This window comes from Palaemon carinicauda, chromosome 30, assembly GCF_036898095.1.
Source record: "Palaemon carinicauda isolate YSFRI2023 chromosome 30, ASM3689809v2, whole genome shotgun sequence".
NCBI classification, from domain to species: domain Eukaryota; kingdom Metazoa; phylum Arthropoda; class Malacostraca; order Decapoda; family Palaemonidae; genus Palaemon; species Palaemon carinicauda.
Genome location: NC_090754.1, coordinates 24,110,068 through 24,137,766, shown reverse-complemented (window position 1 = coordinate 24,137,766; position 27,699 = coordinate 24,110,068). Strand labels below are relative to the sequence as shown.

The 27,699-nt window shown below is 46.0% G+C and overlaps 1 protein-coding gene and 1 pseudogene across 1 annotated transcript in view; both read right to left on the bottom strand.

Annotated features, from left to right (window-relative positions):
- LOC137623431 (ATP-dependent RNA helicase TDRD9-like) overlaps positions 1-7,259 on the bottom strand; it is a 252,515-nt gene extending 245,256 nt beyond the window's left edge. The window contains exons 1-2 of the mRNA XM_068354265.1: positions 7,026-7,259; positions 2,216-2,380 (exon numbers count right to left, since the gene is read on the bottom strand). Coding sequence (XP_068210366.1) covers positions 2,216-2,380; positions 7,026-7,259 — 399 coding nt within the window. The remainder of the gene's footprint in view (positions 1-2,215; positions 2,381-7,025) is intronic.
- A 5,037-nt stretch (positions 7,260-12,296) lies between these two features.
- On the bottom strand, positions 12,297-12,415 carry LOC137623942 (5S ribosomal RNA; annotated as a pseudogene).
- Between the last annotated feature and the right edge of the window lie 15,284 nt (positions 12,416-27,699).

Below are 27,699 nucleotides of genomic sequence, written 5' to 3'. Positions count from 1 at the left end.
CAACGTCTCAAATGTATCTAAATATGTCAGTGGGACCATATACTACATCTTTACTGAAAACTGGCCCATTCAATCACAGCAAATCCCTCACAGTCAATATCACCAGTCTTAAAAATAGCTGGTAACAGCCTGCCATAAAAATTTATGAGTTAGGTATGTGCCTATTTACATGCTTTCAAATAGACATAACATCTGTGACCTCTTTCCTTTTGCTTTGATTGAGTCTCAACATTCTTGCTAGATGTCTCAAATTGTGGTTTGAAATCAATCCTTACACACAAGAGGATATCTCCTTAAAGGGCCCGGGCAGAAAGCCAATATATGGGAGTATAGGAGTAAAAACACAAAATCCTGAAAAAATTCACTGAGCTTCGTATGGCAATGGAAAATGAGTGTACAAATTATTTTGTCAAAATTTCTCTTACTTACATTTTTACAGGGTAATTAGTAACAGTAACTCGATAAACCAAAAACATTGTTCCCTACAAGAACATGCAGGATTTCTTGTTATCGTAAATTTTGATATTATTACATGTCAATGTAAAATAAATTATAAGCAATGGAATCTGTATAGATTCCACGAGTCACGAGATGCTGTATTACACGGATATCAAACCCTTTGGCCTTCAGTCCTACCACAAACCTTATAGAGAGTACACAACCTTTTGTTTGACCTCTGACATTCACTGGTTTTTACGTCTGTTTTTCTTGGTTTTGGCAAGAATTTCATCATGCTAAAGAGTAAAAGACAATTTCAACAACTTGCTAACATAAGGAAGAAGAAAATTCGCTCTAATACGAGTACAGAAGTGGGTAATATCGGCAAAATTAGTAGTTAGTGAAAGAGAGAGATGATGGAGTGACCGTCCCGCTTAAATAAGCAAGATATCTAACAAAGGGATCTTCATTTTATGATTAAGTTATAATAAATACCTTTAATTTGGTTTATTAAAATCCAAAAAGGAACATAAAATTCATAATATTCATGATTTATTAATACTGTTTTTGTAAAAATACAAAGAAAAACTTTGAATGCCCGTATCTCAAAACTATACTTATTGACCTTAAAATTCTATCTTCTCTCTTAGTTTTAAATATATAGCCCTGAAATTTGGTATATAACTTAGAAAGACATTATAAAACAATCAAATGTTGCCCTTTTTTCCAATTTTTCTTTTCATCTTTTTTCCCCTGATTTTTAGGGTTTATTTTTTTACCATAATGGAAAAATTCATATCTATCGAAAATATGACTTTCAAGAAAAAATTTCTTCACTTGATTGGAGGTCTATGTCAGGTCTATATAGGGTAGTAATCCCACGTCTTAATATTAATTATCAAAGGATGAGGTGGAATTTGAAAAACACTAATTTTCAGGATAAATCACCCTAGTGTCGCAAAACTGAAGGTCAGAGGCAAAAATCCTATACAGTTTGGAGGTGTCCTAAGTCACCTTATTAAGTGGTATGAATGTCAAAGTCCTGTCCTTAAAAAAAAAAGGCATTAGCCGGCCAGCCCCCGTATAAGTAGTCCATCTGCAGCTTTCTTAATTGATTTGCCTCTATATTACTATGTAATTCAACATGAGGAAAGCCCATCAAAAGTTTACTTACAGTCCTTTGTCTCCAATAATATAAAGCCACCATAAGATCATTAAAATGAATGAGCTGGTTGAATTAAAAACAAACTACTGGTAAAACATTTTTTTTTTACAGATGATGATGCTGCTTTTATCCATTTATACCAGAGCTGTTAAAATACCACTTAGTTCTTTAATGATATTGGAAACTAAACCCTTTACCACTTAGATCCATGATAAATTTAAATATACTACAATACTATAAATTACAGTATAAATCCAATGGCATCACAGTAAGAAATCTGCGAGTACTAATATAAATTAAACCATCACGTTCTCCAATAAGTTCCATAGATATTTAATAAGCTTTTACCTCAGTTAAACAAATTCTTAAATCCATTGAATTATTTACAAGAGCCCACATTGACAAATTCCAGTATTTTGATTGGTAATAAACTTTACCCTTGTTATAACAGATTAATAGGGAAAATGGTGACTGATACTGAAGATTGTCTAATATAAAAGGCAAAGATTAATAAAATTAAGGAAGATTTAGGCTCAGTGTGAGAATAAAAAATTAAAAGAAAAATAATGGAAAATAAAGCAAAAACTTGTACTATAATGGTAAATTTCCTACCTGTTTTAGGTTTAAAATTGTCCGATTAATGTCCGCTAAATTTGGAGGATCAATGGCCAATGCTAATAGTGCTCTTGGCTCTCCCATATCAAGTATTTTAGTCTTCAACACTACATGGCTAAGAGGAGTACGGCATAGTTCTGGAGTTGCATATGGAGGAAGAGCCTGAAAACAATGGCAATGAATAAAACCAATGGCAAGGACATTTTATTTTCTACTTCTGGAGCAAAACGTTTATGGCATGTTGCAAAAGCTACTGTGGTCAAAGACATTTACATTTAATAGCACCAACAATGTGATGAAAACCAAATAAAATATCTTCACACAAAAAATATAGTTATCAAATACCAGTTAGTTAGGTTTCAGCTTTTTGAGCTTGTTACACTATCATATTTAAGGCTATTCCCGGTTCAATAATAATATAACTAAATATACGTATTTGGAAAAAAAGCAGACATCCTCTCTGGAAAATAAATAGATCTGATTTGATAAAAAATATGCAATTGAAACCGACAGCTTTGCGAGCTGACAACTCAAATGAAAATATACAATGCTACAATAAAGGAAAAAATTACTGGTAAAATTAAGCAACAGAGTGCTACTCTTGAATCTGCCTTGTTGGCATCCGAATAGTGATTTGGGTGCATCCTCTGTTTAAACCAGATTATTGCTAATCACTGTCCATTAGAGAAGCCAACCATCTTTGATGTTTCTTTGACAGCAGTTGTGAAACTCAATACATCTTGCTCCTTTTTTTCTGAGGCTAAACTGACTACTACTTTTAATTTTCCTAAAATAATGCAGCCAAGGTAAGTGATATACACGTCCAATTAGGTAGAAGTATTTGTATCAGATGTTTTTACGGAAAATTTAAGTTTGAATAAATAAATACATAAACTAAAAGAGAAGTAATAAACAATTAAAATAAAATATTCTAAGAGCAGCAAAAACTTTAAGACAGATCTTTCATATATAAACTATAAAGAGAGACTTATGTCATCCTGTTCAACATAAAAACATTCACTGCAAGTTTGCAACTTTGAAATTATCAAGTTCGACCAATTCAACTACCTGATTAGGAAGATCATTCCACAACTTGGTCACTGTAATAAAGCTTCTAGAATAGTATTGAGCCTTATGATAGAGAAAACATGACTATTAGAATTAACTGCATACCTTGCATTACGAACAGGTTGGTACTGTCGGGGGAGATCTGAATACAAAGGATGGTCAGAACTATGAAAAATATTATGCAACATGCATAACAAACTAACAGAACAACAACCCCAGAAACTAATATCTAGATCAGGATTAAGAAATTTAAAAGACCGTAAGCTCCTGTTCAACAAATTAAGGTGAGATTCAGCAGCTGAAGACCATACTCAAAACAAGGCATAATGAAAATTAAAACACTTCTGAATCAATTGACGACCAAAAATCTTAATACTTTCTTAATAAGCCAATTTTTTGTGCAAATGAAGGAGATAGATCAAATATGTCTCTCCAAATTAAATTTGTTAACACGAATCACAACTAAAATTTCAAAAGTTTAACAGTTTAAAAATATCAATGCCGAGATCCGGATGCTGAGGAGCCTTCACGCTCCACATACTAACAATGATACTTTTGAGTTTATTACAATCAACTTCATGTCCCATAATTTGCAACATGCACTAATTTTAACTAGATCTCTAAGAAGGGCTTCAGCAATTCCAGATCTACATTCAGGAGACAGAATTGACGCAAAGAACAGCATCATCTGCATATGCAACAGGCTTGTTTTCTAAGCCAAACCACATGTGTATATAGTATGAAATGTAATAGGCCAAGAAAACTACCCTGAGGAAGACTAGATATATTCCTATAGTACTAACTATGGTGCCTTTCAACAACTCTCTCTCTCTGATCTACTACTTTAAAAATTCCATAATGATGCAAAGAAAAAACCCACCTACTTCCAGCTGTTTGAGTTTGAAAAATAGGACCTCATGATTAACACAGTCAAAGGTAGTGCTAAAATCAATGCCATTCATATAAATTTCCTGACCACACTCAAGGGATTTCTGTACAGCATTGGAGATTTTAAGAACGGCATCGCATACTCCAAGGCTTTTCTTTATTAAAGCCAAATTGCAAACTAGGGAACAGCAAACCTATTTTTTTTTTTTGCCAAAAGACATTCAAAATCTTTAGATATGTGAGTTAAGGAAATTGGCCAATAAGCAACTGGACTTGAGCTACCACAAACACGTTTACTTAATGGAGTTACATTACCAATTCTCTAACAATTGCTAAAAAAAAAAAACTTCTCGCTAACTTACGCAAAATTACGGATAACTTAGGAGCTACAAAATCTGTAGTATAAAAAACGATGGAAAAAGAGAAACACTAAAATAATGTTGGATCTTCTTCAATTTCATACCAGCACCAAAGGCAGTCCACATATTAAAATGTTCATGAGCTTAATCCTCCTTCCTTGGCCCTGGCTATGCCATATTTCATAAAACATTGCTAGTCGGGCTTCTGCCACTACTGTTCTTTCGTCCAAAGTGGTCATGTCAATCAACAACAGTGCAGTGTAGGTTCCTGTTTGGGACAAGCCAGGAAATAACCCTTTAATGAATAGTTCAGAACTACTTTTTCTTAAAATGCTTGAAAAGAAATGGGAGTGGTTTTAATTGAAAAAAGTGGTTGTGCCAAATGCATTAAGCAATAACGAGGTCTTATGGACAATTCACAACTTGCACAATAATTCCTAGAGCGTAATTTTGCAAAACTAAGTTTTTTTCAGTATATAGCCAATATCAGAATATGTAACTTATGGCTGTAACTAGTACATTCTCCTCTTATGAAAATAATGGCTTAATCAACTGTGGACGTCTTTCAGCAATTTGTTATGTCCTGTCCTCATATCTAAACCAATAGCCCTCCCCATCATCTCAAAGACTTGAAAAGTAAAGAAATATTACATGCACTAAATGCCTTAATATAGCATTTGCAGGTCTTACTAGGATGCAGAAATTACTCAGTGTGTATGATTGTTTTTCATGATAAAGTCATATGCATATCAGAAAGTATTATTGATCAAGCGCATCATCACTTTAACTTTAGGACTAAAGCATTCATTAAACCACTGCTTAGATAGAAAAGCAATTACCCATGGATTGGCAGTGACTTGCTAGAAAACAGGAAGCATGCACTTATCTATGTCCTTTCCAGCTCGTAGGTTCTTGGATCAGTAAAAAACAAATGGCTTGATCATATGGTCTGTTGTATTGCCACAAACAACTTATGACTACTAATCATTCCTTTCTTTAAACCTGTTATGCACTTGCATGGATGCAAGACCCCCTAGGCAGTTTTTCCTGTTTAATAGCACGAAAACTTGCCTGCAGTCAGTCTCGTTCTCTGATTATCTCTTTCAACGTTGCTGGGTACATAAATGCTACCACCTGATCGAAATATGTAGATTCTCCAAAAACTTCTATATTTTTCTTCATCTTCTTTCTCTTTATACTCTTCTTTTTACAACCTAATGAGTTCTTCAACTTTTCATTACTTGATTCTTTCCACTGCTCTATTATGGGGGTTGTGGTGGCCAATGTGGTAACGTCCCTGAAAGGTGAACGCCAGACTGGGGTTTGAGTCCCGCTCAAACTCGTTAGTTCTTTTGGTCACTGCAACCTGACCATCCCCGTGACCTAAGGATTGGGGGTTTGGGGGAGCCTATAGGTCTATCTGCTGTGTCATTAGCAGCCATTGCCTGGCCCTCCTTGGTCCTAGCTTGGGTGGAGAGGGGGCCTGGGTGCTGATCAAATGTATATATGGTCAGTCTCTCATGCATTGTCCTCCTAGATAGGGAAATGTCACTGTCCCTTGCCTCTGCCATTCATGGGCAGCCTTTAACCTTTAAACCTTTATGTCAACATCATCATTGTATGATATGTAGCAATCCATAATCAACAAGTAGGGAAGACTGAAATTATTTGTAGCATCACCCCATAAATTCCATAAGCTGGTATTAACAGTTTGAGGTTATAACTTGTCTCTTAAATAAACATAATGGCATCAGCAATTGTGAATACTTAATAGCAAGGTGTCAATTTCATAATCAGGTCTGCATTATAAAAGCCCTTCCCACAACCTAAAAGACCTGTCGAGTGTAAAAGGCTAGAACTCAATTATATGAATTGATTTAAACCTTGCATGATTGAGAGTTCATGAGGTAGAAGGGCAACAAAAATGTCTATTTTCCATGAAGATATCTTGATGTTCACAAGTACATATTATCAATGATAAGCATCACCTATAATGGCAACCTTCCTTCTGCAAATACACTTTCACTTTGGTAGTGAAGCATTGATTTAGACAATTGATTAGATAGAAAAGCATGCATATATGCCTTTGCACTATTGCTAGAAAACAGGAAATGTGTGCTCACTCCTGTCATTTCAAGTTTAGGGATGCTCAGATCGATAGACAAGTGGCTTGATTATTCATATGGCTGGCTGTTTTGCCACATAAAACTAGGGTTGACCGATTCTTACCAGCTTTAAAACTTGGTTGCCTGACGTCATAGCCACTGCCTCTGATTTTTTTTCTCCCAACTTTGCTGGATATGGGCATGCTACCACCTTGTCCTAAGATGCTGATTCTTTTAAATTATATCTCCTTAAATTCAGATGTTTCTTCCTTCTAATACTTTTTCATTGACGACCTGATAAGTCTTTTAGCTTTGCATTTGTAAACAATTCCCATCGCTCCTCTATATGTTTGACATCGGCATCTAACATTTCTGCCATTGCTTTACCAGATTAGCCTTTCTGTCTGTAGTACGGTATCTTCTATAATTTGCCAACAATTTAGGATTAGCCTTTAAAATTAAACAAAATCTGACTTCACATACAGTACTCCCCAGACACTGATGGCTTGGGCTATACAGTAACTGGTTTTCTTTTGCCCCTTTAATAAACACAGCATTGGCAATTGTGAATGCCTTCCAGCAACTTATTACATTCATGTCTATATCTGCTATCCTTATCATTTCAACAGACTTGTTGTGAGAAGGAGGCATTTAATGATGCCCTGATTTAGAACTTGTAGGATTAATGGTTTCAAAGGAAGGCAGAAATTAGACATATGGTTCATTCCTACGTAGATATAAAATTTCGAGTCATTTAATGGGGTTATTTCTGGTTTCGTTTTTTACAGCCAGACCATGAAAAGGAAATCAGTATATCACGTCATGTTGCGTTTCTGGGCAACTGCTGCGCATGACAGGTTACTATTGTCTCAAGCTGGTACTTACAAAACTTCTGGCTGTGGGGGCAGTTGGATGTCCCTACCTTCACTACTATGATCAGACAACCACATCATCTGCTCTTTGCCCTTATAATGCTTCTGTCTTTGGCATTGCTTGTCACTTACATATCCATTATTTGCAAGTTAGAGTGTGGGCTTTTCGACTACCTCAAATTTGATGCGTTCCTGCAAGGGCCTTAATGGTCGCCCACATGGAACTTTTATGAGCAGGTTAGAAGTGAATCCTCACCAGGTATATCCGTCTCGTTGAGGGAAAAGATCCTTGGAGAAATTTCCATGTTAGTATTCTTCCGAGACTAATATCTATCCCACTGGGAGTGGTCATCTTCCCAGTGGGATATATATCATTCTCGTTGGAAAAAGTGAGCCAAGTGAGATTTTTCTCCTCTCCTCTTCACTGAAAAAAAGGAATTGCAGATTTGGCGAAAGATGCTACTACAAGCATCCAAAGATATGCCATAATTATGAAATATATGGTAAATGTGCGTATTTAGACGGATATGGAGACGAATGCAGAGATCTCCATCCCAAAAATATGCAAAAATCTGAAAGAAGGAAAAGGGTGCAAATTTAAAAAATTTTGATATACGCATCCTGCAACCATGAATGAAAGTCAGAAAACTTAGCAAACAGAAAAGAAAAATGAAAGCAAAAATGAAACAAAAAAACAAGCCGAGTATATACCGCGCTATGCACAAAAGGCCCCATGATATGACGCCTTTCAACCCATATATGCACAATTAGAGCCCAACTACAAAGAATTCATAAATAATGCCAGGGGTTGGTGCAGATACGGGGATAATTGCAGGTATACACAAAAAAATAAATATGAAGGCAAAAGAGTAAATAAAATAAAAAATTGGATTTTTTAATGGCAGAATTCCTGGAAATGAAAAAAAGAACATCATATCAGAACAGGAAGGAATCATGGAAAAATCCATATTATTACCAATATCAAATAATGCGGATGAAACACAAACCATAATAGTGATGAATGCACAGGGTTTAGTCACGAGTAACTCTAAAAGGAAAATAGAGTTCTTAGAAAAACCAACCCAAATTGCAAAAAAGGGATTTTGACGAAGGAAAAATCTATTTCTGGGAAGAAACCTGTGACGCCCGGTGAAAGAAGTCCTTCTTTACACTTTTCTGATATAAATCTTCCAAATATACCAGAGAAAGATAAAAGCATGGAATGCAGAGGTTACTACCCTCGCGCGAGCACCTTGTGGGTGTCGTGTATACAACAGGGGCGTGTGAAAACCACTATTCACAGTCTGTCTTCCATTTAGATAATTCCTTCATCAAAGGGAAGGGCCGTAACAAGCCCTAGCGAACACAGTTGGACCACGCCACCGACACCTAACGCGCGCGAAACATGGTATTCCCAAGAGACTGGCAGTGACGACCAGACAAAGGGTTTCCAAACATATAGATCTGACAGAACAAATAGGAATCAAGGGGGAACTGCAATATAAGGAAGAGACATAAATCAAGGAAAAGTCTGTGAAAAATACAGAAACACAGAATGTGAATTGATTGCAGTAGAATTTCAATATGAAAAATTAGTGAATATTGTAGTCTACAGACCCCCAAATACTAAGGCGTTTGACATAATAATAGAAAAAATAGACAATATATGTAGAAACCATAAAGACTGGAATATACTCCTATCCGGAGATTTTAACTTTCCTTTCGTGGATTGAAAAGAACGGATAGAAGAAAGTGGTTGTATATATACATATAAAAAAAGAGAGTAATAGTAGCGCAGAAGATAAGATACTGTTTGAAAAGCTTCAAGATATACTATTAGAACATAATATGCAACAAATAAACCACATTCCAACAAGAAAGGACAATGTCCTAGATATGACAAATTCGAAAATAATTTGTATTTTTCCTAACCATACAAACCTTAGCTATTTACATTGGGTTTACCTTTTAGCGCAGCTGAAATGGCGAGCCATTAGAATTTAACGAGGGTGTATTACCCCCGCGCTAGTTAGCGGGGGGGGGGTAGGGGAGTGGTAGTTAGCTACCCCTCCCCCCCCTCACACACAGATGAATGCTCACTTTCACTTAGAGGTAGGACTTGTCTTGGGGGACAGGGCTGGCGGGCAAATATGTGTAAATAGCTAAGGTTTGTATGGTTAGGAAAAATACAAATTATCTTCGAATTTGTCATTTGTTCCGTAACCGAAATACAAACCACGCTATTTACATTGGGTGACTTACCCATTAGGTAGGGTGGAAAGTCCCCAGCCATACTGGCTTTGGCATTACCTGGGGACTCAGAATCCGAGTGAGTCGCACTCGAGAAAAGGAGTCCCTGCACCTCACAAGTTCCTTGCTCCGCAAGGAACCGTGTGGCCTACATAAGCTTGTGTGTGAAGGAAGAAGTGTGACCCGTCCTAGGCAGTTGACCTGGAGTTCCAGAAGGAACTCTGGGTTAGGACGTTCCCAATACCACCTCGTCAGGGTATGGGGGACGCGATAGTATTGACTCAATACTCGGATCACAAGGAAGCATGGTTTACCTGCAGAGGTTCGAGGTCAGCTATGCAGAGACCAGGATGCTGCTTCCCCGTAGAGGGGATGATGAAGAAAGAAATAAGGGCCAGACATACTTTCGTTCATGCAGACTAAAACCTGATAACAATGCCCTCAACCTTCTGCTACCTATCCAAAAAGGAGCCTGAGGTTAGACCAGCTGTTGTGTAGCCACCACAGAGCGATAGAAAACGTATCGAGACTCCTGTGGGTCACGCCCTGCAGGAAGCAGGCTGCGAAGGTCATTAGACGCCTCCAGACTCCAGCTTGTAGCACCTGCGTCACAGAGTAGTATTACTCAAAGGCGAGGGACGTTGCGATGTATCCAACATCGTGCTGTAGGGCGACGTGACGGGGGAGGGTCTGGAGACAGGTCGAGATGAATGTCCTTGAGTCAGGGCTGAAGAGGTATACTGGTGACTCTCCCCCGTGTCCTCCTTGTGCTCCCAAATCGGCTGCAACTGAGGACAAACTGCAGCTGTTCCCAGCGCTAACCTCTCGATTCCTTTACTGGCAAGAAAGAGAAGGTCTTGGGACATCAGATACAGAATGGAGACTCGAAATCTTGAAAGAATTGGACCGAAGGGCCGGGACACCCAGATTCTGAGTCTAGCCAACAACTCAGGAGCGAACCTGAATGTTGCCTTCCCCTCTTCCTTAGAAAGGGCGGAGTCGTACGAGACCAAGAAGATTGCTTACACACTGGCCGTGGCCAGAGTGAGCAGGAGACCCAAGGCGGAATACAATCCGAGGCCTGTCGTAAAGGGTCTTGAGAAGATCTCTTAAAGGACTAAAAGTCCGAGCCATGCTCCAAGTTGGAGGTCTTCCTCCGATTAGGGCAGGGACGATCGTAGCTTCGCATGAGCGAGGAAAGATCCAGCGGGCAGGAAAAAGTTATTCCTTTAAGCCTGAAGGTCAGGGAAAGGCTGAGCGACAGGCTTCATTGCCCAGAGCGGAAAGGAGTTTCCTCCCGCCGAAAGGCAATAAGACCGTTATTGCTGGAGAAGAGGCCTCAAGGGAAGAGGTATATCTCCCACAGCACCAACCACCGAAGACTCTTCACTTTGCCTGGAAGACCCCTGCGGATGACTATCGCAGATGACGCGACCTCCGTACCGCGACTGTAGCGGGTTGTCTCTTCTTGAGGAGGAGGCGTAGTGTCTCCAGGCATGAAGCCGAAGCGAGGCCCAGGTTCGGGAGAGATGCCGCAGTGTGGTTGTTTGAGTAGTCTGTGCCGTGGGAGAAGCTCTCCCGGGAGTTCCGTCAGGGGAAGCAGAGGGTCCAGAAACCGTTCTGCGCATAGTCCCAGTGGAACTCTCCCATTGAAAGGTTGACAGACAACCTGGTCTTGTTGAGACCCATTGTCCACAGACAAAAAGGAGGGAAGACGAAGGCGTCGAAGTTGTCCCACCATCACCGGAATGCATCTTGCCAGAGTCTCGGGGTCTGAGACTGGGGGGAAGAACAGCGGAAGCTTGAGGTTCCAAGCTATCGCGATCAGGTCCCCCAGACCAGGACTTGCTGGTCACTCAAGGTCCAAGACCCCCAGGTACACTCTTTCTACGAGGCTCTGCTCGGATAGTCGGAGAAAACATTCCTCTGCCTGGAATGAGAGAGCCGAAGGTGGTATTGAGAGAATCTCAATCATCCCGGTATCTCTACTGCAAGATGTGTAGGTGTGAAAAAGCGTCCCCTGCTGGTTAGAACACGCCAGAATCATGAAGTCGACGCGCACGGGGCGACTCGGCAGGAGCTGTAGGATCTGTAGAGGGGCCAGACTACGGCCCCTAAGCCTGCCTGAATGATGGAGAGGTATCCTTCAGGTCTTGACCATAGGCCTGGACCGGAAATCCCCCCCCCCCTTTCCTTTGACGAGTCCGAGAACAGCATCAAGAATGTGGGGAAAGGACGAGAATATCCACTACCATCAAGAGGTTCCATAGGTCAACACCCATTCCAGGTCTAATAGTTCCGCTGGTCCCATAGGGGCCAGGAAGTCCGGTTAAACGTTGCCTGAAACCACCGGAACTTGGACCGCCCCACATGGAACTTATCCTGAGGCGACCGTTCGGACTATAGACGGGTCAATGAGGAAAGGAGAACTAGGAAACGTTCCAAGGTAGGGCTGAAAGCTCTGCTTGACTGAGAACAGGTACTGCGACTCTCCTCAGTCTTGCCACAGTCAACTGAAAGGAAGGCTCGGAGGATGTGGCAACAGAATCTGGCGTCCCCAGGTGGTCACCCATCCAAGTACCGACCAGAACCGACGTTGCTTAACCTCGCTGGACGGACGAAAAGCGGGGTTTCCAACGTGGTAAGGCCGTTGACTCAATATCATGGCCAGATACTCCAGATGTTGAGGCAGAATAAGAGAAGGCTCCAAGCAAAATACCATGAACCCACACTCATGGTAAGCATCCGGAAGCTTGTCCCGGCGCTGAAGGAGGTCGAACCCGAGCCTACCGGAGTTGACCAGCCTTCCAAAAAGCAGAGGAGGCAGAAGCCTGCACCTGAGCGGCCATGAGGAAAGCAGGGAGAGTTCTCTGGGGAAAAAAACCTGCTATGCCACGGCGGGATAGCCACACTGCATCATAAGCAGGAATACTTGCAGTCTAGGCTGAATTCGACGAGCTCCCTGGAAGATGGATGGAATGGAAACTGAAAGTACCCGTCCTTCCGATCCAGGGTTTAAGGAGTCCTGTCGCCTCGTTACCAGTCTGATCGATTCTGCTGTTCTACGCTGGCCGAAGTTTGTTCGACAAACTTGATCGGGGCTGAGAGGTCGACTACGAAACTCCCCTCTCAGATCCTTCCTTACAAGAAAGGATCGACTGAAGAGGCCGGGGGTGAAGCCGTCGATGATCCTATGGAGGACCTTCGCCTAAGGTATGGATCATTCTGCCCAACCGGGCAACTCTTGCCGACGCTATGGCATAGAGGTTCAGAGACACTGAATTCGCTGACAGAGACGGCAGGCGCGATATCCTTGGCTGATCACAGAGATTGTGCGGGAATGGGCATCGGGAAGCTGTCATCCGGATGAGTAACCTTAAGCATCCTCCCAGCGAGAAACCTGCAATCCTAGAGTTCGTGAACTTTGCCGCTCCTTTTAGGACTATGCCCCCGCGGGGGACCCTCCCGTGCCATCTGTTCCTGACAGGAGGAAACTGCAATTGGACACCTTGTCCCAGTTGTCGTAGCCGATAACTTAGGCCGACGTGGTTGAAAGAAAAGGGCGCTGGAGCCCTGCAGAGTCTGGAAGAAAGCGCCTTGGAGGAGTGAAAACGGAAGTCGATTTCCTCCGCACAGCCGCTGTCTAAGTCTCTGTCCTTGGGCACAAACAAACTCTTCTCAAGGATGGAAGGGTGTCTGAGGTCGTCGATCTCCACAGATGAGACACCCGAAGGAAGCCCTCAGTCAGTGCGTCCAGATGGTACAACATCGAGCTTGTTCGCAAGTTAGATACTTAACGACGAAAGGCCAAGGTGCCTGAGCTGGAGAGGAGGAAAGTACCCATGATCTTCCTGTAGCTTCCTTGAACCAAACCTCGGGCTGTAACCGAGGAGGGAAAGGACCTGGTAAGCCCCCAGAGGAAGGGGTAAGCAGTCACCCCTTGGCCGATGGAGAAATCTCGAACGGAAAGCTCCCCACCAAAAATCCTTCCAGGGAATGACGGGGAAGTGCTAACCCAGGTTCTGGAAAGAGGAGTGTTGCTCAGACCTCCCTGAAGTTTCTTCCTATTCTTGCAAGTGCCATGCTCTGCGTTTACGGGGTGAGGCCGTGTTCTGGAAATACGCTCCAGAAGAACTCGCCAGGCTGGCCATGCTGCGAAAACCCCAATGGGAATCGTGGTCGCAATCGCCCTGGAGCTCGCGCGATGGTAATTCAAAGATTTGCGCGTGGGCGAACGCGGAAGCCCCCATGCGCGGTCCCGCAGGAACGCAAACGAAGGTGAGCGAAGGAGCGCAGAAGGAGAGCGAGCGTGGTAGGAAGGGCGAGAGCTGGTGGTCGGCGAGCGATAACCCATAGACGAGCAATGGATACTGCAAGAATTAAGCCGACGTTCGAGCGAAGAAACACTGTAGGTTCGAGCGATGGAACACCGTTGGTTCGCGCGACGGAACACCGTCCGTCCGCGCGATGGAATACCGTTGGTTCACACGCGGGCGAACATTGGAGAGCATGTGCGCGGACGCGCATGAGCGTAGACGTGCGGGCACGCGGGCGTGTGGGCGAGCAGGCGAATGATCGCGCGGGCGCGCAGGCATGCGGTCGCGCAAGCGCGCAGGCGAGTGGTCGCGCAAGCGTGCAGGCGAGCGGTCGCGCAAGCGCGCAGGTGAGCGGTCGCGCGGGCGCGCAGGCGAACGGTCTCGCGGGCGAACGGTCGCGCAGGCGAGGGTGGGCAGGCAAGCGGTCGCGCGGGTGGGCAGGTGAATGAGCGCGAGTCCGAGGCGGCGAACGCAAGCGTTAGCGCGATGGCGATGAAACGCGCTGCCGCGTGGGCGAGGAAGACCGCTGGCGATATGGATCAACAGGCGATCGGTGGTGAGCTGGTGAGCACTAACGCGCAGCTTGGCGATGGCGCGTTGTGGCATGTTGACGCGTTGGTGAGCGATGACGAGCAGCATGCGCAGGTGGGCGATCGCGCGATGGCGAGCAGCATGCGCAGGCGGGCGATCGCGCGATGGCGAGCAGCATGCGCAGGCGGGCGATCGCGCGATGGCGAGCAGCATGCGCAGGCGGGCGATCGCGCGATGGCGAGCAGCATGCGCAGGCGGGCGATCGCGCGATGGCGAGCAGCATGCGCTGGCGGGCGATCGCGCGATGGCGAGCAGCATCCGCAGGCGGGCGAACGCGCGATGGCGAGCAGCATCCGCAGGCGGGCGATCGCACGATGGCGAGCAGCATGCGCAGGTGGGCGATGGCGAGCTAGTAGCTGCCGAACCATGTTCCTTCAGAAGTGTTGGAGAACGTTGGCGTGCCGGCTGTAACACACGCGGGCGATCCGGAGATCGCCGAGAGACAGGTGATCGCTGACGTGTAGAACGCTGTTGAATAGGCGACACTAAAATCGCCTGTGCGCGCTGGCGAGCAGGTGAACGCTGGCGAGCAGGTGATCGCTGGCGAGCTGATGATCGCTGACGAGCAGAAGGCAACGCGTGGAAGCCTGCGCATAGAAGAAGAGTCCTTGACCCAGACCTGAACCGAAGTTCTAGATCGCGAGGGCGAACGTGGGCGCGCACGGCGCGTAACAGGAACCAACAGAACAGCAGGGATGATCATCATGAGAGCGCTGACGAACAGGAGAGCGCTGGCGAAAGGAGAGCGCTAGCGATCAGGAAGCGCTGATGAGCAGGAGAGCGCCTGTGTGCTAACACTGAGCAGGAGCAGAAGAGAACACAGCAGAAGGGCGCGCAGGGGAACCCTGCGTTGTCCGTCGGGAGACAGATGTCCATCGGAAGACCGTAGCCTGTCCGCCGGGAGACTGATGTCCGTTGGAAGACTGTTGTCCGTCGGGAAGACCGTTGCCCGTCGGAAGACGAGATCAGACTGCTGTCCATCTGCACCAAGGCGGAAGATCAAGAAAAAGGAGTTGTAGGCTGCAAACGGAGATTCAAAAAGGGACCTCTTAGCACCCTTATAGGGAGATGAGAGGCCCTTACGACGAGGCGGACGGTGGGCCTTACGGCGAGGGAGGCCAACAGCAACAGCAGCAGAAGAATCCTCCGAAGAGGAGTCTCTATGAGTGTACTCTCTCGCGAACGAAAGAGAAACACTTCGTGGAAGAGACTGGTCAGCCAGTGACCTAAAAGGAGCAATCCTCCGAAGAGGGGCTCCTGCAGTTGCCCAGCCCCTTGAGCGAAACTGCAGGTGTGACCGCTCAGCACCAAGAGCATAGTCGCACGAAAAAAAGGCAAGAGAAGAACCCCCCAAAAGGGGAAAAAACTCAAGCCTGGACAGGAAAAACTTCCCTCGGAAGGAAAGTTACCCGCCCAAGGAGGCAAGCCTCCTGAGAGTTCTAAAATGAACTGGAGAGCTGTCCGTCGTCACGGGAGTACTTCCAGTAGAAGGAGACACGCCCCCGACGAAAATATAAGGGGGAAGGCAGCAACAGCCGAATCCCCAGGCCTCAACAAGACAGCTCACACCGTTGCCATGTTACAGAAACGAACTAGATCGGTAACAGTAAAAAAATAAAACAAAAATCATTAGTACACATTCATTCCCCCGGGAAGGCTCCGAAGAGGAGTCCCGAGGGAAAGGAAACAAGAATTACACAACAGGCACGTGCCCTCACAACCACTTACACTCACGGAAGGAGAGCTGTAACCAAAACAGAATTATAACAATTATAATTATGAAACTATGTAATTATGTAATTTAAAAATGAATGAACACTAAAGAAAGAACGAAAACCCCGAAAGGAATCGTTCTACAAGCTGAAAAAAAAAACTACAATTAGATTCATAAACTAATTGAGACAAATGTACGGAGTAGCAACCCCCCCACACGGAAAGGAAGCTACAAGGGCGTAGTAACACGTAGTAAAAGGGTGAACGACCTCAAGAGAGAGAGAGAGAGAGAGAGAGAAAGACCGAAGTCAAACTCGATCGCCACCCATAAAAATTACGCCGTGGTGGCCTAACTGCCGAGGACACCACGTAGATATCGTACACTACACACACAAATCTGAAAAGGAAACTTACTGATTTCTATACTCAAATATATATACAAACATGAAAACATGTTTACATATATATTGCGTAAAAGAAAAGTAAGCGATTAAGTAAAGACAAAACAAACAATGGCTGCCAAGAGAGGACCAAGACAGAGACGTCTGTCACAGTACGAGCCAAAAATGAAAGTGAGCAATCATCTGTGTGTGAGGGGGGTGAGGGGTAGCTAGCTACCACTCCCTTACCCCCCCCCCCCCCCCCGTTAACTAGCGTGGGGGTAATACACCCTCGTTAAATTCTAATGGCTCGCCATTTCAGCTGCGCTAAAAGGTAAACCCAATGTAAATAGCGTGGTTTGTATTTCGGTTACGGAACAATTAGTATTTGTGAATGAGGTGAATTATATTAAAGAAACAATAGTGTATAACACGGGAATTTCAGACCACAATGTCATAGAATTCCAAAGCAAGTGAACGCAGAGAAAAACCAAGCGCAAAACGATGGGAAGGGTATGGAAAATATAATTTCTATGGTAAGAATATAAAATGGTCAAAATAAATGAAGAATTAAACAGATTGGAAAAATGTATTAGTAAGTTATAATGTGCAGGTAAATACAGATATATCATACAAAATACTGGGGAAAATTGTTGAAAAATATGTACCGAAAAAAATAAATAAACATCAGAGATGCATACCAAGAGACAGAAGGATCTTATTTCCGAAAATTAGAAAGTGGAAGAAAAATCTTGCAAAAGAAGAAAAATGTATGGAAAATGATGGAAATAAAAAGTGAGATAGAAAATGCAGAAAAAAAGATTATAAGATCGAAAGCAAATGAAAAAAGGGACTTAGAAGAAAGGGCACTTCAAAATATCAAGAAAAACCCCAAATTACTTTACTCCTATGCAAACAAAGATGAATAAAGGGAGATTAGAAATAGGCCCTCTAAGAATTAAAAGACTGTTAACAAATAAAAAAAAAGGAAATGTGCAACATATTAGCAAAAAAATATAAGAGTGAATTCACGCCAAGAATTGCCAATGAGAATAATGAAACAGAAATGAGAGAAGAAAATAGTGAATATCTAACGGATATAGATATAAACAAAGCAGATATTGTGCAGGCTATAAGCAAAATTAAAAATGGATCAGCGGCCGGGCCAGATGGAGTTTCAGCGATTTTGTTAAAAAAAAAAACTGCACACACTATCGCGAAGCCGCTTGCAATACTGCTAAGACAAAGTGTAGATATGAGCGAGATATATGTTAAATGACAAATTCGTAGATAATTTGTATTTTTCCTAACTATACAAACCTTAGCTATCTAATAGGGGTTATTACTTTCAGCGTAGCTGAAAAGACGAGCCATTAGAATTTTAACGAGGGTTTACTACCCCACCGGTAGTTAGTGGGGGGTAGGGAGGGTAACTTGCTCCCCCCTCCCCCCCACAAACACCTGTGCTTGAGCTCACTTTGCTTAGAGGTAAGACTTCAAGGGGGATAGGGCTGGCAGGCAAGTTTGATTAAATAGCTAAGGTTTGTATAGTTAGGAAAAATACAAATTATTTACGAATTTGTCATTTGTTCCGTAACAAACATACAAACCACACTATTTAATAGGGGTGACTCACCCATTAGGAAGGGTGGAAAGTCCCGGCCAGTACTGGCTTTTGGCTTTGCCCGGGAACTCAGTATCTGAGTGTGTCAGCACTCAACAATAAGGAGTCCCTGCACCTCGCTAGAACCTGCTACGCAAGGGCTGCGGCTACGTAAGCTGTTTGTGAAGGTATGAAGTGTGACTCGTCCTAGGAAGTTGACCTGTAGTCCTTTAGATGGAAACTTTAGGCTAGGACTCTGCCAATACCACCTCGTCAGGGTATGGGGACGTGACAGTATTAGCTTAATACTAGGAACACAAGGAAACATGGTTTACCTACAGTGGTTTGAGGTCAGCTGTGCAGAGAACCCAGGATGCTGCTTTCCCCAAGAGAGGGGAGGATGAAGAAAAGAATAAGGGCCAGACATACCTTTTCATTCATGCAGACTAAGACCGGGTAACAATGCCCTCAACCTTCTGATACTTGTCCATTAAGGAGCCTGAGGTTTTAAACCAGCTGTTGTGCAGCCATCACAGGGCCGATAGAAAACGTATCGAGCCTCCTGTGGGTCACGTCTTGCAGGTAATGGGCTGTGAAGGTCGTCTGACGCTTCCAAAACCCAGCTTGGAGCACCTGCGTCACTGAGAAGTTTTTCTTGTAGGCCAGAGACGTCATTTGCTCTAGGGCGACGTTACGGAGGAGGGTCTGGATTCAGGGGCAGATGGATCACCCTACGAATCCATGCCGATATGGTGTTCTTGGTAACCCTCCTCTTAGTCCTCCCAGTGCTCACAAACAATGACTGCACCTGGGGACGTACTGCAGCCGTTCTTTTGAGATATAGCCTCAGACTCCTTACTGGACACAGTAGGAGATGGTCTGGGTCATCTGTAACAGAACGAAGACTCGAAATCTGGAAGGAGTCGAACCGAGGGTCTGGCACTCCTGGATTCTGAGTCTTGGCAATAAACTCAGGGACTAATTTGAACGTTACCTCCCCCCATCTCCTTGAATGGGCGATGTCATAAGAGAGACCATGAAGTTCACTGACTTGCTTGGTCTTCCAAGTTAGGTGGGGATCTGAAGCCTGGCGTAATGGTTCATAGGGAGGTCTCTTAAGAGACCTGAGAACTCGAACCACGTTCCATGGAGGAGGTCTCACTTCCGACTGAGGGCAGGTAAGTTCATAACTCCGTATGAGTAGGGAAAGTTCCATCGAGGAAGAAATGTCCACTCCTTTGAGCCTGAAGGCTAGACTTAAGGCTGAGCAATAGCTTTTCACAGCCGAGACTGAAAGGCGCATTTCTTCCCGCAAATACACGAAGAACTCCGCTATTGCTGGAATAGTGGCATCGAGTGGAGAGATAGCCTACCCCTTCCACGACACCAACCACAGAAAACTCTCCACTTTGCCTGGTAGACAGATGTGGATGACTTTCGCAGATGTCCAGACATCCTGACCGCAACTTGTTGCGAAAATCCTCTCTCAGCGAGGAGATGCTGGATAGTCTCCAGGCGTGAAGTCGTAGCGAAACTACGGCTTTGAGGAAGATGTTGGCATGTGGTTGTTTGAGTAGCTCGTGTCGCGGAGGGAGTTCTCTCGGAAGTTTCGTTAGGAGTTGCAGAAGGTCCAGAAACCATACCGCGTGATGCCATAGCGGAGTTATAAGGGTCATCGAAAGATTGACCAATATTCTGGTCTTGTTGAGTACCCTCCTCATCAGACAGAATGGGGGAAAGGTGTACACATCAATGTTGTCCCACCATTGTTGGAAGGCATCTTGCCAGAGTGCCTTGGGATCCGGGACTGGGGAGCAGTAGAGAGGAAGCTTGAAGTTCAACGCTGTAGCGAACAGATCCACAATCAGGGAGCCCCACAAAGTCAGGACTTTGCTGGCTACTAGATGATCCAAAGACCACACGGTACTCACTATCTGAGACGCTCTGCTCAGACTGTCGGCGAGCACATTCCTCTTGCCTGGAATGAAACGTGCTGACAGTGGAATCGAGTGGACTTCGGTCCATTTCAGTATCTCTACTGCGAGATGGGATAGCTGCTTTGAAAAGGTACCTCCTTGCTTGTTGATGTAAGCCACTACTGTGGTGTTGTCGCTCATCACCACCACAGAGTGACCCGCCAGGTATTGTTGGAACTGTTGAAGGGCCAGGAATACGGCCTTCATTTCTAGCAGATTTATATGGAGGCACTTTTCTGATTCTGACCACAGGCCTGAGGTCCTGTGTTGCAGAACATGGGTCCCCCCACCCTTTCTTTGAGGCGTCCGAAAACAGCATCAAATCTGGGGGGAGGACGAGAAGATCCACTCCTCTTCGTAGGTTCTCGTCTGTCACCCACCACTGGAGGTCCGTCTGTTCCGCAGGATCCATAGAGATCATGACATCCGGGGAATCGTAACACTGATTCCACCGAGACTTGAGTCGCCATTGGAGGGATCTCACCCTGAGGCGACCGTTGGAAACTAGACGGGCCAAAGATGAGAGGTGACCGAGGAGACGTAACCACGATTGGGCTGGAAGTTCTTCTCGTCTGAGGAAAGGGCTTGCGACCCTCCTCAGCCTTGCTATCCTGTCGTCTGATGGGAAGGGTTTGTGGAGATTGGTGTCTATGATCATGCCTACATATACCAGTCTTTGAGTGGGACGCAGAGAGGACTTCTTGATATTTACCATGATCCCCAGATCTTGGCAAAGTCTCAGAAGTTTGTCTCGGTGTTGAAGAAGGGCTGACTCCGAGTCTTCTAGGATCAGCCAGTCGTCCAGATAACGGAGGAGACGGATGCCGATCCTGTGTGCCCACGACGATATTAGGGTGAACACTCTGGTGAAAACCTGTGGTGCTGTTGAGAGACCGAAACACTGGTAAACCTTGTTGTTTAGGCTGAATCTTAAGTACTTCCTTGAAGACGGATGGACTGGGATCTGGAAGTACGCGTCCTTCAGGTCCAGTGTACACATGAAGTCTTGCGGTCTCATTGCGAGTCTGACTGTATCTGCGGTCTACATGCTGAACGGAGTTTGCTTGACAAACTTGTTCAGAGCTGAGAGGTCGATGACTGGTCTCCAGCCTCCAGACGCCTTCTTTACAAGAAAGAGTAGACTGAAGAAGCCTGGAGACCCGTCGTGGACCTCTTGGAGAGCGCCCTTCTTCAACATGGTCTGGACTCCTGCCCGAAGGGCTTGCCCCCTTGCCGATCCCATGGCAAGGGAGCTCAAGGACACTGGATCCACTGTCAGGGGAGGTAGAGATGTTGTGAACGGGACGCGATATCCCTGACTGATTACGGAAATCGTACAGGAATCGGCTCCGAGTTGCTGCCACCTGTTGGCACAACTTTGTAGGCATCCCCCCACTGGTGGACATGCAGGGGGACTGGCAATCCTAGCGTTTGCGGCCTTGGCCGCTCCCTCTAGGATTCTTTCCTCCCCTGGAGGACTTTTTGCCTTTCTTGTCCTTGACAGGAAAGGGCTTAGACACCGTCGTCTTCGCTGCAGCTGCCGGTTTCGTGGTCTTCGTAGGACGTGGCTGCTGGGGTGCTGGAGGTTTATAGGGCTTTGATGTTAGAGCCCTATGTAGAAGAGAGTCCTGGTTGGACTTCCTCCACCTCTCAGTGGCCTTCTCCACATTCTTAGGCTCAAACAAGTTCTTCCCCATAACGGAAGAATGCCTGAATCTGCTGATCTCGGTATTAGGGACCTTTTGATGGAACCTCTCAGACACCGCATCTCGACATTTCAAGATGGTGTTAGCCCACAAGTTCGAGACTTGGTGGGCTACATACTCGATCGTGTGAGTGCCCAAGAGTAAAAAGGTCTCCATAGCCTTCCTGGTACTTTCTTTGGATATATCCTCCGAACGTAAAAGGATGCCTAGGGTCCCTAGCCAGATATCCAGCCACGAAGAGGCCTGCATGGCACACTTTGCCACCTTCTCCTGGCTAAGGATCTCCGTAGCCAAGAACGAGACCTGCCGGTTGGAGTCTCTCTCAAGAGGGACTCCCCTGGATGGTGAAGGGGAAGAGCCAAACAAGTCTCCTCAACGATGTCAAAGTACCTGATCTGTTGGACACGAGGAGGTGGGAGGAGCTTGTTGACGGCGCTGGATCGGCTGGAGGAGGCAAGCTCGGAGAACTGGACTTTCACCTTGTCTCTGGCACTCTTGACCCCTTGAGACCAGGGCAAAGCCGCACTGGCCTTCGAGGGTTTTTGAGTCCCAAAGACTCCGTCCATGACCGTGTCTTTGCCCCCACGAGGAGAAATCTCTGGGTCAGCAAACCCATTGAGATTCCTCATAAGGGTCAGAACCTGCCAGAACGCATGTTCTGATTCCTGCAGCTCTCCTCCTGAAGGGCTAGCAGCGAAGTCTCCTGTCCCTAAAGGCTCTTCTTGGGGGGACTCGTGGACGTTTTCCGAGTGCTTGGCTGGCTCCGGTCTAAGCCTCGAAGACGACTACGGTACAGTCTTGGAGTCCTACGACTCCCTCCTGGGAGGGATGCAAGACTCCAACAACGACGGTGGGAGGCTCTTCTCCACCCCTACCCGAGAAGACTTTCCAGCACGAGGTAGGGTTTCCCTCATTGGTGTGACGGAAGAACGCCTCACCTCATGTTGACTCCCCTGAGGACGGGAAGTCTTCGTCCGAAGGGGAGGGAGAGAAAGTCTGGGGGGGTGAGGAGGCCTTCCTCAAAGACTTACGGGGAGTCAGCTTCGCCCTCGGAGAAGTTACCACGTTCGAAACTCCTCTCTTCCTCTTCAGGGGTGTAGAAGCTGCCAAGGATTTGTGGCCCAGGTCAGAGAGAACAGGCTTAAACGCCTGCATAACCGCTCTGACCAGTGTCCCAAACTAAGGCTGCTGGCTGACGGCTGTGCTGTCAGATACTCCCTCTGGAGGGAAAGAGATCGACCGATCCCTGGGAGGATTTACCAAAGGGGGGTTCGCCTCAAACAAAGATGATGAAGGAGAAGAAATGTCCCTGGACCTTTCTGGAACCTTCCCCCCTGTCGACGATGATGACCTTGCTGCGCGTTGTCCTGCAGCCTCGCGTGTGGGGGGGGGGGGGTTGATGATCGCGCTGGGGAGCGTGCTGGGCCTCACGCGATGGGAAATACCCTGGGACGCGCGCGGGCGAATGTTGGCGCACGTGCACGCGAGGGCGATGGCGAGGGTGCGCGCAGGCGAGCAATGGCGCGCAGGGGCGCGAGTTGGAGAAAGCAGAGGGTGTACAGAAGGAAGGTTGCGCGCGAGGCTGAAGGTTGCGCGCGAGGCTGAAGGTTGCGCGCGAGGCTGAATGTTCGCGGGCGAGCGGTCGTGCAGGATCAGGCTGAAGAGTCCGTGCGGGCGATGATACCGTTGGGCGCGCGCGCGCAGGAGACACATCTCTTGTGCACGGGCGTGCATGAGTGCAGACATAAGGCTGGGGAGATGGGCGTGGGCGCGAGTGGGAGACTGCGCGCTAAGGCATGCTGGCGAGGGATGGCATGCAGGTGGAGAACGACGGTGCGTTGGCGAGCGCTGACGAGCAGGGGAAGAAATTAACTTCCCTACTGCGCCCAGATCAGAAGATCGTGGGCGAGCAGATCGTTGGCGCGTTGGTGAGCGCTGGCGCGCAGCAGGTTGAAGGCGCGCAGTAGCGCGCTGGCGATCAGGAAAGCGCTGGCGCGCATGTGAGCACTGACGCGCAGGCGAGCGCTGGCGCGCAGGTGAGCGCTGGCGCGCTTTAACAGTGACATCCTTGGTAGATGAGGGCTTGCGCGCATGAGAGCACTGGCGCGTAAGGGACGTATGTGCCAACTTGCGCATACGCCCTTGTTGCCCCGAGGGGACCGTTGCCTGTTTCACAACAGGATGTGTCGGCGAAGGTGAATGTTCGCGCACGCACGGGCGCGCGGGCGCTCAGGATCAGGCTGAAGAGCCCGTGCGGGCGATGATACCGTTGGGCGCGCGCGCAGGAGACATCTCTTGCGCGCGGGCACGCATGAGTGCGCACATCAGGCTGTGGAGATGGGCGTGGGCGTGCAGGGCGCGCGTGCGCAACCTCGTAGGCGCGTGTGGGAGATTGCGCGCGAAGGCGTGCTGGCGCGCAGGTGGAGAACTTAGGCACGTTGGCGAGCGCTGGCGAGCGCTGACGAGAAGGGGAAGAAATTAACTTCCTTACTGCGCCCAGATCAGAAGATCGTGGGCGCACAGGAGATCGTTGGCGCGCAGGCGAGCACTGGCACAGGAGAACGATGGCACGCATGGCGCGCAGCAGGTTGAAGGCGCGCAGTAGCGCGCTGGCGATCAGCTGGCGCGCAGGTGAGCGCTGACGCACTTTAACAGGAACATCCTCCGTAGATGAGCGCTGGCGCGTAAGGGACGTACGTGCCAATTTGCGCATACACCCTTGATGCCCCGAAGAGACCGTTGCCTGTTTCACAACAGGATGTGTTGGCGCCCACAGCGCGTCAGCAGCCAGGATTGGCGACAGCATGTCAGCAGGTCTGACGGGTGGAAGGTCGACGTGTCCTTTGTAAGGATGACCTTCTACCGAAGGGAATCGTGAACGATCTGCAGAGAGGTCCAGGGTTGTAGTTGGGAGCGTCGGAGAACGATGGCGAGGTTCCTCTGCGGCGGACTGCAGAGACGATGAACCGAAGAGGCACCTCCTCACACCCTTGTGAGGTGAAGGAAGGCCTTTCCGGCGAAGAGGAAGGCAGGCTTTACGCCTTATGCGCCCTGGGGGCCGTGGGGTCAGCGGGCTGACCATTAGCAGTCCTCCGAAGAGGAGTCTTTGTGAGTGAACTCGGGGGAGAATCACCGGCAGGAGAGACCGTTGGACTTAGTTCCTCCCTCGAAGGATGAGGAGAGGGAGGAACTAAGCCTTCAGCTACAACAGGTTGATCAGGAGCAGAGGTCTGAGATACCGCATCGGAAGCCTCTGCCACCACAACGTCGACGATAGACAGAGGATCAACCTCTGCCAAAGTCGGCGATTGTTTGACAGCGGCCCCCAACTGGATCATGTCAAACAAGGCTTCCTTCGAGGGCAAACCCTCAAGCCCCAAGGAAGACCAAAGCTGAAATAAATCATTATTAGACAGATTAAAATTTAAATCCTCCCCCGGGGGAGGAGGAGGAGCTGCCTTGCTATGGGAGGCAACTCCCTCTCCCGAACCTCGAGATCGGGCAACAGAACTATGGCCTACGCTACCACTCGACAATTTCTCGGAAGAAACCAATCGAGCGGGAGCTTCGGAGGAGGTTTGGGCAATGGAAGAAGAGCCCTTGGGATTTTCTCCTTTCTAAGAAACCTTCGAAGGAGAAATATCCCGTTTGGACTTCTTCTTCCGTCCCCGAGAAAACCTCTCCCACTGGGAGGTAGACCACTCCCTACACTCACAACACTTATTATTTTTATCACACCGCTGGCCCCTACAATAAGGACAAAGGGTGTGAGCGTCCGTATCGACCGCCGACATAGACATGCCACAAGGGCAGTCGGGTAAACCAGGACAGTTTCGCATATTAGCAGAGGCCAACTTCAAACACACCTGTAAAAGGAAAAGGAAAAAGCATTAAATGGCTGTCAGAAAGGCGAGGGTGAAAGCGGACATGTCCGACTACCACCCGAGCTGAGAGCAGAGTGAGCTCAAGCACAGGTGTGTGTGTGAGAAGGGGGGGGGAGCAAGCTACCCTCCCTACCCCCCACTAACTAGCGGTGGGTGGTTTGTATGTCAGTTACGGAACAAACATGAATTAGCATATACAGTAGAACCCCCATTTTCAAAAGTGGATCAAGACTAGAGGCAAGCAATTACAGACCAGTTAGTCTAACATCACATATTATGAAAGTGTATGAAAGGGTAATAAAAAAGAAAATAATGAATCATTTGGTTAAAAATAATTTGTTTAATGTAGGTCAACACGGTTTTGTGCCCGGAAAAAGTACACAAACCCAACTGAGAGCACACTATGAAAACATATATAAAAATATGATAAATGAAAAAGATACAGATGTGGTATATCTAGATTTTGCAAAAGCCTTGGACAAGGTAGATCATATATTAGAGAAAAAAATGAGAAAACATAATATTAAGGGAAAGACAGGAAAATGGATAAAAGAATTTCTACAAAACAGAAAACAGATAGTGGTTGCAAATGACGAGAAATCAGATGAAGCTCAGGTAATATCTTGCGTGCCACAGGTTACGGTATTAGCTGCACTGCTGTTTGTTATTATAATCTCAGACATAGACTGTAATGTTAAAGACTGTAGTGAGAAGTTTCGCCGATGACACAAGAATAAGTAGAGAAATTACTTGTGATGAAGATAGGAACTCATTACAAAGAGATCTAAACAAAATATATGAATGGGCGGAGATAAATAGAAGGTATTTAACTCTGATAAGTTTGAATCAACAAATTATGGAAACAGAAAGAATGGTATATGCATACAGGGGACCTAGTAACAAGACAATCACAAACAAGGAAGCAATTAAAGACCTTGGTGTAATGTTAAACAGGAATATTTTATGCAATGACACTTTAAAACAAGAAAAGCTAAACATATGATTATGCAGTACAAAACTTATGTACGTAGTACACTCGAGTACTGCAATGTGATATGGTACCCAACTACCAAAAGGATATTGCACAAATAGAGAGTGTACAAAGGTCCTTTACTGCTAGAATAGAAGAAGTTAAGGACCTTGACTACTGGGAAAGACTGCAATTTTTAAAATTATACAGTCTAGAAAGGAGAAGAGAACGCTAGATAATAATACAAGCATGGAAACAAATCGAAGGAATTACTGAAAACATCATCTAGAACGCTAGATGATAATACAAGCATGGAAACAAATTGAAGGAATTACTGAAAACATCATCTAGAACGCTAGATGATAATACAAGCATGGAAACAAATCGAAGGAATTACTGAAAACATCATCTAGAACGCTAGATGATAATACAAGCATGGAAACAAATCGAAGGAATTACTGAAAACATCATCTAGAACGCTAGATGATAATACAAGCATGGAAACAAATCAAAGGAATTACTGAAAACATCATCTAGAACGCTAGATGATAATACAAGCATGGAAACAAATTGAAGGAATTACTGAAAACATCATCTAGAACGCTAGATGATAATACAAGCATGGAAACAAATTGAAGGAATTACTGAAAACATCATGGAGCTAAAAATATCAGAAAGAGCAAGCCAAGGTAGATTAACAGTGCCCAAAACTATACCAGGAAAACTAAGGAAGGCACACAGGACATTAATCCACTACGCACCAGCATCGATAATGCAGCGATATCCAAGAAACATATCAG